Source organism: Entelurus aequoreus, linkage group LG07 (assembly GCF_033978785.1).
Source record: "Entelurus aequoreus isolate RoL-2023_Sb linkage group LG07, RoL_Eaeq_v1.1, whole genome shotgun sequence".
Classification (NCBI taxonomy): Eukaryota; Metazoa; Chordata; class Actinopteri; order Syngnathiformes; family Syngnathidae; genus Entelurus; species Entelurus aequoreus.
This window is the reverse complement of record NC_084737.1, coordinates 19,091,997-19,104,094: the sequence shown is the minus strand read 5'-3', so window position 1 is coordinate 19,104,094 and position 12,098 is coordinate 19,091,997. Positions and strand designations below refer to the sequence as shown.

At 47.9% G+C, this 12,098-nt stretch overlaps 1 protein-coding gene across 6 annotated transcripts in view; it reads left to right on the top strand.

The window, feature by feature from the left end:
• The window catches only part of ptpn22 (protein tyrosine phosphatase non-receptor type 22), a 94,096-nt gene that overhangs the window by 64,106 nt on the left and 17,892 nt on the right, over nt 1-12,098 (top strand). For all 6 annotated transcript variants that reach the window (XM_062052780.1, XM_062052782.1, XM_062052781.1 and 3 more), the window contains exons 10-13: nt 8,122-8,188; nt 8,247-8,324; nt 8,392-8,469; nt 8,548-8,899. In XM_062052780.1, coding sequence (XP_061908764.1) covers nt 8,122-8,188; nt 8,247-8,324; nt 8,392-8,469; nt 8,548-8,899 — 575 coding nt within the window. The remainder of the gene's footprint in view (nt 1-8,121; nt 8,189-8,246; nt 8,325-8,391; nt 8,470-8,547; nt 8,900-12,098) is intronic.

Here is a 12,098-nt window from a genome sequence, read left to right as displayed (position 1 = left end):
GCTGGCTTTTGAACTTTGCGTCTATAACAATCCGGATGGTTCTTTTCTTCTTTGGTCCGGAGGACACAACGTCCACAGTTTCCAAAAACAATTTGAAATGTGGACTCATCAGACCACAGAGCACTTTTCCACTTTGCATCAGTCCATCTTAGATGATCTTGGGCCCAGTGAAGGCGGCGCCGTTTCTGGGTGTTGTTGATAAATGGCTTTCACTTTGCATAATAGAGTTTTAACTTACACTTACAGATGTAGCGACAAACTGTAGTTACTGACAGTGCTTTTCTGAAGTATTCCTGAGCCCATGTGGTGATATCCTTTGCAAACTGATGTCGCTTTTTAATGCAGTACCGCCTGAGGGATCGAAAGTCCGTAATATCATCGCTTACGTGCAGTGATTTCTGCAGATTCTCTGAACCTTTTGATGATATTACGGACCGTAGATGGTGAAATCCCTAAATTCCTTGCAATAGCTCATACAGAAATGTTGTTCTTAAACTGTTGAACAATTTGCTCACGCATTTGTTCACAAAGTGGTGACCCTCGCCCCATCCTTGTTTGTGAATGACTGAGCATTTCATAAACGCTGCTTTTATACCCAATCATGGCACCCACCTGTTCCCAATTAGCCTGGTCACCTGTGGGATGTTCCAAATAAGTGTTTGATGAGCATCAGTGGCCTTGTTGTTAGAGTGCCTGCCCTGAGATCGGTAGGTCGTGAGTTTAAACCGCGGCCGAGTCTTTAAAAATGGGACCCATTACCTCCCTGCTTGGCACTCAGCATCAAGGGTTGGAATTGGGGGTTAAATCACCAAAATGATTCCCGAGTGCGGCCACCGCTGCTGCTCACTGCTCCCCTCACCTCCCAGGGGGTGGAACAAGGAGATGGGTCGAATGCAGAGAGTAATTTCACCACACCTAGTGTGACTGTGTTTGACTATCAGTGGTACTTAAACTTTAACTCATCCCTCAACGTTCTCAGTCTTTTTTGCCACTTGTGCCAGCTTTTTTGAAACATGTTTGTTGTGTACTAGGCAAAGGGAAGGAGGCAACACCAGGGCAGAACTGCGGTTTAGAAGGTTTATTGAAACCTTTGATGTATGTGTGGGGTGTGTATGCTACCACTAGTGAATGAATGCGGACGATGTGTGGAATTAACAATGTGGAATTTACCAGAGGATGTTGTCGGTGCGTGTTGGATGCATCTTTCGTCAAATCCAAGGGGGAAGGCGAAGAAGCAGTCAGCAGGAAGGCAAGCAGTCGGGGGCTGGAGAGAGGTCACAATGTCAGGGTCCAAGCAGTGGTCGAGGATCGGGGAAGGCAAGTAAAGATCCGGGAGGAGGTCGTGAGGCAAGACACGATTAAAGACACTGTGGAAAACACAAAAGACATCAAATCGGAATCGAGGGAGAGCACAAGAAGGCGAGCAAGGAACAAGGGAGGGGTGCCAGACGTGATGCTTACTTAGGGAAGATTGGCTCCGTTCTGGCGAAGGTCTCCTGGCTTTGCTGGTCTTTTATGCTGCTCCCTCTTGTCAAGTGCAGGTGTGCTGAAGAGTGATTGTTTGCAGCCTTGTCGCTGTGTGGGCGTGCTGAGAGGAGGAATCTTGACACTCTGTTGCAGGAGCAACACGGGTTCGAGTCCGCGTCGTGACAGTACCCCCCCCCCCCCCCCCCCCCCACTTAGGCGAGGCACCCGACGAGCGCCGGGGAGCATCAGGATTGGCACGGTAGAAATCCTCTAGAAGTGAGGGATCGGCAAGATAGGAGGCCGGCACCCAAGATCTGTCTTCTGGCCCATATCCCTCCCAGTCGACCAGATATACGAGACCCCTACCCTGTCGACGGACCCTGAGGATCTCTTTAACCGTCCAAACCTGATCTCCATTTTCTAGGAACCTAGCGGGAGGGGGGGAAGGGACAGGAGGAGACAGAGCGCTCTCCGCTACCGGTTTTATCTGTGATACATGGACTACCGAGTGTCTCTTGACCGAGGGTGGAAGAGCTAGCTTGACAGATACGGGGTTGATGATTGAGGTGATGGGAAAAGGACCTACATACCGTGGTGCTAATTTCTTAGAAGGTACCTGAAGATTTAGGTCCTTCGCCAGTAACAACACTTGCTGTCCTGGCCGATAGGATGGAGCAGGGATGCGATGGCGGTTGGCGTTACGGCACATCTTAGCAGAAGCCTTCTCTAAGGCTGCACGAGCGGCTCTCCACACCCTCTGACACTTCCTTATATGGGCCTTAGTAGAGGGTACCGCTATCTCCAGTTCTTGCTGGGGAAACAAGGGGGGTTGATAGCCCAATGAACATTCAAAAGGTGACATACCGGTAGCGGAGCTTTTCAAGGAGTTGTAAGAATATTCTACCCAAGGAAGGAACTTGCACCAGGTTGTGGGCTTCTTGCTGGCGACGCAGCGGAGCATGGTTTCGACGCTTTGGTTAGCCCTTTCTGCCTGCCCGTTGCTCTGGGGGTGGTATCCCGAAGTGAGACTGACCGAGGCCCCAATCCCCCTACAGAAGGCTCTCCAGACTTGTGAAGAAAACTGAGGGCCCCGGTCAGAGACAATGTCTACCGGGATACCATGAAGCTTGATCACGTGGAGGGTGAGGAGGTCGGCCGTCTCCGAAGCAGAAGGTAATTTGCTCAGCGGAATGAAATGTGCTGCCTTGGAAAAACGGTCCACAATGGTTAATATAGTGGTGTTACCTCTGGAGGCCGGGAATCCTGTGATGAAGTCCAAGGCGATGTGTGACCAAGGGCGGGCAGGGATGGGAAGCGGGAGAAGAAGACCAGCTGGAGGTCTATGAGAGGACTTGCTGCGGGCACAAGAAGAACAAGCTGCGATAAACTCACGCGTGTCTCTGGCCATGGATGGCCACCAGAAGCGTCTACGAAGCAGTGATAGGGTTCGTTGGAATCCAGGATGGCACGAGAACAGGCCAGAATGACCCCAATCCAGGACTCTGGATCGCAGTTCCTGATGGACAAAAAGCTTGTTGGGTGGTCCACCCCCAGGTCCTGGATTGGAGCGCAGCGCAGTCTTGACAAGTTCCTCCACTTTCCAGGAGACCATCCCCACGATACGAGAGGGAGGCAGAATGGGAACATCTACTGAGCGCTCTGAAGGTTCCTCCATAAACACTCTGGAGAGAGCGTCCGCCTTAGCGTTCTTAGATCCGGGTCTGAAAGATAGCAAGTAGTCGAATCGGGAGAAGAATTGTTGCCATCTTGCCTGTCGATTATTCAGCCTCCTGGCAGAGCGGATGTGGAGGAGATTGCTGTGGTCGGTCAGGATCTGGAACTGGTGACGAGCCCCCTCCAACCAATGTCTCCATTCGGCGAGAGCTTCGTGGACCGCCAACAGCTCTCTGTTCCCAGCGTCATAGTTCCGCTCTGCCAGGGATAGGCGTCTGGAAAAGAATGCAACTGGGTGAATCAAACTGTCAACCTTAGAGCGTTGGGAAAGTATAGCACCAATCCCGGAGTCGGAGGCGTCCACCTCTACGAGAAAAGGTACGTCCAAGTCAGGGTGGACGAGGACAGGGGCGGAGATGAAGCTCCTCTTCAGTTCTTCAAAGGCTTTGTTGGCAGCATGCGACCATACAAAAGAGCTTTTAGGAGAGGTGAGAGCATGGAGTGGTGCGGCAATCCGACTGAAGTCCTGGATGAAGCGACGGTAAAATCCCGCGAAGCCGAGAAACCTCCGTAACTCTGTTCTGGAAGATGGCTGAGGCCAATCCACCACGGCATCCACCTTCTTGGGATCAGGTCTGATGTGTCCCTTTTCCACCACAAAACCGAGGAACTCCACAGAAGAGGTGTGAAAGCTGCATTTCTCGGCCTTGACAAACAGTCGGTTCTCCAACAGTCTCTGAAGCACGAGTCGCACATGTTCCTGGTGTTCAGCCAAACTACGACAAAAAATCAAGATATCATCCAGATACACAACAACAAATTGCTCAAGCATATCACGAAGAATGTCATTGACGAGGGCCTGAAACACGGCTGGAGCGTTCGTGAGTCCAAAGGGCATGACCCTGTATTCAAAATGCCCAAGGTGGGTGTTGAACGCCGTCTTCCACTCGTCCCCTTCCTTAATCCGCACAAGATGATAGGCGTTTCGGAGATCCAGTTTAGAGAAGATAGTTGCAGGGGCCAACGGTTCGAATGAAGAGTTAAGCAGCGGTAGGGGGTATTTGTTCTTTATTGTTATATTGTTGAGGTGACGGTAGTCAATGCAAGGTCTGAGTGAGCCGTCTTTCTTGGAGACGAAGAAGAATCCAGCTGCCAGTGGAGATTTGGACGGGGTGATGATCCCAGAAGCTAGGCCCTCAGTAATGTAGGTCTTCATGGCCTCTTTCTCTGGGAGTGACAGGTTATAGAGACGGCTAGCAGGTAGTTTAGCCTCCGGAAGGAGCTCAATGGCACAGTCGTAAGGTCTATGTGGGGGAAGACCCTGTGCTTGCTCCTTGTTGAACACCTCAGCTAGGTCATGGTAGCAGACTGGTACAAGGGATAGATCCGTCTGAGGGGCACTGGTACTGGGGCGGTGGACCGAAGAGGAAGCAGCTCTGAGGCAGTTAGCGTGACAGGGTGTGCTCCACGCCAAAATCCTGCCAGTCGTCCAAGAGACGTGGGGGTCATGTTGCCGGAGCCAAGACCTACCCAGTACCAGCGGGGCAACGGGTGCATCCAGAACCCAAAGGCTGATGGTCTCGCTATGGTTTCCCGAAATGGTCATTGAAATAGGTTCAGTACGAAACCTGATGGGTCCCAACGGACGCCCGTCCAGGCCTTGAGCCGGAAGAGTCTTGTCCAGGTGGACCAGGGGAATGCCCGTCTGTCGGGCAAACTTGTAGTCCATGAGACTCTCATCGGCTCCAGAGTCCAAATAAGCCTCCACTTGGACTGTTCTAGAGCCCCACGCTAGGGTGGCGGGTACTCTGATGTCGGGGTTCTCTTCTCTTTGGGGGAAAGACGTATGGCTCACCAGGATCCCCTCAGCTGGTGAGCCTGGTCCTCTTGGTTTAGCCGGACAGTAACGAAGGATATGTCCGGCTAGGCCACAGTAAAGACAGAGGTGCTGTCTGTACCGTCTCTCTCTTTCTTCAAGGGTCAGCCTGGTCCTTCCCAACTGCATGGGCTCAGGAGTAGTAAGCATGGTGGGTGGAGCAAGAAGTGGAGCAGCTGGAGTCTCAAAAATGGATTGCAGTTGAGGACGGGTACAGATCCTTGAAGCTCCCTGGGCTCGCTCAGCCGCACGTTCCAACAGTCTCTGATCGAACAAGAGTGCAAGTTCGATGAGGTCTCTACAGGATGTGGGTCTGTCCCTCAGTAGCCCGTCCTTAATCTCTTCCGAAAGTCCTCGACGGAACGCACTGAGAAGTGCGCAATCGTCCCAACCGCTGTCAGCTGCCAGAGTCCGGAATTCCAGGGTGTAGGCCGCCACTGAGCGAAGTCCCTGCTGGATAGAGTGGAGGCGTCCCGCGGCGTCCCCCCCATCCTTGGGGTGGTCAAATACGGCCCGAAATTCGACCCGGAAGGCAGCATAGTCAGTGCTTAACCCTACGGTTCTGTCCACGGCAGCCGTAGCCCACTTGAGGGCAGGTCCAGTGAGCAGGGAAAAAATGAAAGCGATCTTAGCCCCATCAGAGGAATAGCGTGAGGGCTGGTGTTGAAAAATCAGATCGCACTGTACAAGAAAACCCCTGCACAGCTCGAAATCTCCCTCAAAGGGTCTAGGACTAGCTATCTTGGGCTCTCGTTCCAGACGACAATGTTCCGGTCTTCGGACTGGGGAGGTAAGCTGCGGGGCTGCAGCAGCGGGGGTCCCTCTAGGCATAAGGCAGTCCAGCCTAGAGTGAAGTCTGGAAAAAGCTCTCTCCAAATTGCCCTCAAGAGCGGAAAAACGCTCTTGGTGCTCGTTAACAACAGCACCCAGAATGGACAAGTCAGAAGTCCTGGGGAATCGGGACTGGGCCTCTCTGGTGTCGCCTGGTTCCGCCATGTTTTTGGCCAGAACGTACTGTTGTGTACTAGGCAAAGGGAAGGAGGCAACACCAGGGCAGAACTGCGGTTTAGAAGGTTTATTGAAACCTTTGATGTATGTGTGGGGTGTGTATGCTACCACTAGTGAATGAATGCGGACGATGTGTGGAATTAACAATGTGGAATTTACCAGAGGATGTTGTCGGTGCGTGTTGGATGCATCTTTCGTCAAATCCAAGGGGGAAGGCGAAGAGGCAGTCAGCAGGAACGCAAGCAGTCGGGGGCTGGAGAGAGGTCACAATGTCAGGGTCCAAGCAGTGGTCGAGGATCGGCGAAGGCAAGTAAAGATCCGGGAGGAGGTCGTGAGGCAAGACACGATTAAAGACACTGTGGAAAACACAAAAGACACCAAATCGGAATCGAGGGAGAGCACAAGAAGGCGAGCAAGGAACAAGGGAGGGGTGCCAGACGTGATGCTTACTTAGGGAAGATTGGCTACGTTCTTGCGAAGGTCTCCTGGCTTTGCTGGTCTTTTATGCTGCTCCCTCTTGTCAAGTGCAGGTGTGCTGAAGAGTGATTGTTTGCAGCCTTGTCGCTGTGTGGGCGTGCTGCTCCCAGCACGAGCAGGGGCGTGTCCGGGCAAGCGGCCAGAGGAGGAATCTTGACACTCAGTTGCAGGAGCAACACGGGTTCGAGTCCGCGTCGTGACAATGTTGCAGGCATCAAATTCCAAATGAGCTAATATTTGCAAAAAATAACAACTTTTTCTTAAATATCTTGTCTCTGCAGTCTATTTAATTGAATATAAGTTGAAAAGGATTTGCAAATAATTGTATTCTGTTTTTATTTACCATTTACATAATGTGCAAACTTCACTGGTTTTGGGGTTTGAACACATTAAACAGTTTTGGCCCCAACACGGACCCTTGGGGGACACCACAAGCAATGCCAAGAGTATCTGATAAATATTTACCCATTTTTACAAACTGTACCCTCCCTGTTAAATAACTTTTAACCAATCTAAGTCACCAGCCTTGGCGTCACTATAGACAGCGATTTTAAATTTGACAAACAAGTCAATGGCGTTTTAAAATCGTGTTTTTATCATCTTCGTCTTTTAGCAAAGGTAAAACCATTTTTATCTTTTAACCTTTTTGAACAAGTCGTGCATGCTTTTATTTCAAGTCGCCTAGACTACTGCAATGCACTTTATGCTGGCATTAGCCAAAAAGCTCTCTCCCGGTTGCAGTTAGTCCAGAACGCGGCAGCACGACTTTTAACAGGGGCCAGGAAACGTGAGCATATAACCCCAATTCTTCGGAGTTTGCACTGGCTCCCTGTTCATTTTAGAATTGATTTTAAATCCTTGCTGTTTGTTTTTAAAGCTTTACATGGACTGGCACCTCAGTATATCTCGGACCTCATCCAAATTTACACTCCTGCGCGCGCTCTGAGGTCCGAGAGCCAGCTCCAGCTCGTGGTGCCCAGGACGAGACTTAAAACCAGGGGAGACAGGGCCTTCTCTGTGGTCGGCCCTAAACTCTGGAACACTCTGCCCCTCCATGTTCAAGCTGCTCCCACAGTGGAGTGTTTTAAGTCTCGTCTAAAGACCCACTTTTATTCTTTGGCTTTTAACACTACGTGAGTTGTGTGGTCTTCTGTCCTCTGTTGTCCTGTGTGGTTAGGGTCAGGGTTATAAATTTTGATGTCTATTTTACTGTTTTAATTGGTTTCACCCTTTAAAATCGTTTTTAATCATATTTATTTTTTATATTGTCTCTGTATTGGTTTTCTATTCATTTATTCTTTGTTTTTATTCAGTCATTGGTGTAGCATAATATTGTTTTTAATATTGTTTTTAATATAGTTTTTAATATTGTTTTTAATATTGTTTTTAACATGGCTGTGCAGCACTTTGGAAACATTCTTGTTGTGTAAATGTGCTATATAAATAAAGTGGATTGGATTGGATTGAATCTCCAGCCAGCCCCCTAATTCCTTATCTCTCCATCGTATCTAGTAGAAACGAATGATTAATGGGACAATGAGACAAATGTTTGACGTCCGCAATACAGTACGTCAAAAATTTAAAAGATGATTTGTGAGAATCCAAGTTCTTGCTTTCAGTGCTGGATGTGGCAGAACCGGAGCCCTTTGTGTCATCGACTATACTTGGAACCTCCTCAGAACAGGGGTGAGAGACGTTTATTTCTTTGACAGTGAAAGATTTAAACTCTTGCTGATTTTTTCAGTTGATCACTTCCGATTTCAACGTGTGCGACTTGGTTCGCACCATGAGAACACAAAGACCGTCTGTGGTTCAAACCAAGGTAGCGTTAGTTCTGAGTATTTCCTGTCGAAGGGACGGTTTCACTGACGCTTGCTGCCTAACCTCAGGAGCAGTATGAGCTGGTCTACAGCATCATCGGGGTACTCTTTGTCAGATACTTGCAGTGCATGGATGCACAGAGCCGGGTAATCAACACAACTATCAGACAGGGGATAATATTTCCGCATCATTTCTGACTCCTATCCTCTTGTCAAACAACCAAGGTGACGGGGACGATAGAGCGAGAAGATGAACGCGAGCGGCAGCCCATCTGTGACGAGGACCTGAACATCCCGGTCTCACAGGACCACGAGATGTTGACTTCTGCTCCAGAAAGTCTCGTTGTCACAGAGGAGACGGACAAAGAAGAGTATAGGGTCCAAGCGGAGAAATTTGAAGATGACCCAGTACCACCAAATCATCCAAAAGGGACGGTGGAGGACACCTACTTCCACAGCCCTCAGTTTGACAACATACCACGAGTGAACAAGCGGTGGACTGTTGGTCCAATCATCAGCAAGCCCTCGTTGTCTCTTTACCACCACACAATGGAGTCTCACTCTTCTCCCTTCACAGGTCAGTGAACAAAACCACTTGTATTCTTAGCCTGGACACCGTAGATGTACGGGGAAATTACGTCCCACCAGAGAGGACTCTTAAAGGCCTACTGAAACCCACTACTACCGACCACGCAGTCTGATAGTTTATATATCAATGATGAAATCTTAACATTGCAACACATGCCAATACAGCCGGGTTAACTTATAAAGTGTAATTTTAAATTTCCCGCTAAACTTCCGGTTGAAAACGTCTATGTATGATGACGTATGCGCGTGACGTCAATAGTTAAACGGAAGTATTCGGACACCATTGAATCCAATACAAAAAAGGTCTGTTTTCATCTCAAAATTCCACAGTATTCTGGACATCTGTGTTGGTGAATCTTTTGCAATTTGTTTAATGAACAATGAAGAAAGAACAAAGAAGAAAGTTGTAGGTGGGATCGGTGTATTAGCGGCTGGCTGTAGCAACACAACCAGGAGGACTTTGACTTGGATAGCAGACGCGCTATCCAACGCTAGCCGCCGACCACACGGATGATCGGGTGAAGTCCTTCTTCCTTCCGTCGATCGCTGGAACGCAGGTGAGCACAAGTGTTGATGAGCAGATGAGGGCTGGCTGGCGTAGGTGGAGCGCTAATGTTTTTATCATAGCTCTGTGAGGTCCCGTTGCTAAGTTAGCTTCAATGGCGTCGTTAGCAACAGCATTGTTAAGCTTCGCCAAGCTGGAAAGCATTAACCGTGTATTTACAGGTCCACGGTTTAATAGTATTGTTGATTTTCTGTCTATCCTTCCAGTCAGGGGTTTATTTATTTTGTTTCTATCTGCATTTAAGCACGATGCTATCACGTTAGCTCCGTAGCTAAAGAGCTTCGCCGATGTATTGTCGTGGAGATAAAAGTCACTGTGAATGTCCATTTCGAGTTCTCGACTCTCATTTTCAAGAGGATATAGTATCCGAGGTGGTTTGAAATACAAATCCGTGGTAAACAATAGAAAAAGGAGAAAGTATGGAATCCAATGAACCCTTGTACCTAAGTTACGGTCAGAGCGAAAAAAGATACGTCCTGCACTGCACTCTAGTCCTTCACTTTCATGTTCCTCATCCACAAATCTTTCATCCTCGCTCAAATTAATGGGGTAATCGTCGCTTTCTCGGTCCGAATCGCTCTCGCTGCTGGTGTAAACAATGAGGAAATGTGAGGAGCCCTTCAGCCTGTGACGTCACGCTACTTCCGGTACAGGCAAGGCTTTTTTTATCAGCGATCAAAAGTGGCGAACTTTATCGTCGATGTTCTCTACTAAATCCTTTCAGCAAAAATATGGCAATATCGCGAAATGATCAAGTATGAGACATAGAATGGATCTGCTATCCCCGTTTAAATAAAAAAAAAAAATCATTTCAGTAGGCCTTTAAATCTGTCTGGGGTATGCAGAAGTCCGGCCAGTTCATTGTGAGTGACGGTGCAATGTTTAGATACGCCAACGGTTAGTTATGACCCAAGCCCAAGACTTAGGGAACACTTAGTTCCTCAAATGCATCCACAAACATGCCTTTGCATAGTCACGATGGAGTCAGCTTCAATACCATGACCCTAACGAACTGAGACCACATCATACCGGTTTATAAGAACTGATTGTCTGGTTGCTCCGAGGAGGAGGAAGATATCATTTGCGCAGGTCCTCCACAGGTATCCTGCAGGACCTGTAGTGATGCTTGCGTGATCACACCACACCCTTGTGTGGTGTTCGGGTCTGTGGGACCCGTATTCATTTTTTTATTAAAAGAAAAATGATACAATTAATTAATTTTTCAAACTGAGACTCACTGACTTTGGCTCATTTTCTGTGAAGAACATATATCAGAATACATATTTAATGACCACACACCATACATCCCCCCCTACACATTTCTATTACTTATAAGATGTCCGGGGCTAATAGAAGTGTGGAAATTGATGTTCTGTGTACCACACACACACACACACACACACACACACACACACACACACACACACACACACACACACACACACACACACACACACACACACACACACAGCAGGCCTAAACAGGAGGAGGACAGAGTGTAGGTACACAAAACATCAGAGGGTCAAATGTGCGAGAAAATGAGAGCAGACAGTGTTGACAAACAATGTTGCAACCTTGTGTGGGAACCGCAGGTGCAGAAACACAAAAGAAGAATCCCTGTGGGATGCAGAAACTGGCAGAGAAATTTTCCGTGCAACGTTCATATTGCTGTTACTCAGGTCAGCGTTTGTGGGTCTGACGGACCATTTTGTGGCTTTTAATGCCTCACAATCAAACACTTTTATGTTAAAACACTGAACAGATGTTTATTGGGATAAGGTAAACATCTGTTCAGTATTTTAACATAAAAGTGTTTGATTGTGAGGCATTAAAAGCCACAAAATGCAACGGGTCCATCAGACCCACAAACGCTGGCTGAGTAACAACAATATGAACATTACACAAGGGTTAATGAGTCTTTGTTCAACGGTCATCACTGACGTCATCCTTGATCCTTCACACACCGACGCCACCCTTCTATAGGAGAAGGAAGCAGACACAACACTAGTCCATCTAATTGTTGCCATCCTCAACCCGTGTTGACATTTTAAAGGTTTTATCATCCCTTACTTCATCATAAATAATAGATGAAGATTTATAGTTTAAAGCTTATTGGAATTGTTAAGTCAATCCTTTTGATGGAACCAAACTCGTGGGTGTAATACCAGCACCACCATGTGGTGGATTTGTCACAGCATTAGTAGTACAAACAATGCAAGTATAAATGCTGGGCCGAATTCAATACTTTTAACCTGTTCACCTAAAATCAAACAGTACCGAATTTGTATAACTTTGTTGCACGTCCGGTTGTTTTCAAGCACTCGCTGGGAAAACAGGCGCGTTAGTAGTAGACTGCCTCTAAGTAATGTAGTAATTTTCCAAACCAACAAACTAAGCATGCCTGATAGAAAGCAGGCAAAAGTGAGGCTCCACTTTTCAAAATGTGCTAGCTCGATGCTAATTGACATGCTACTGAGTAGTATCAGTGGTTTTACATGGTGGTTTCAACACCTTCAAAAGTCTTAATGAAAACTACAACAAAGTTGCATTTTACAGTCAAACCCCTGATGTGCAATAAGTACAATACTTACAGTATAAACACTTTGTAGGACTCAACAAAGGA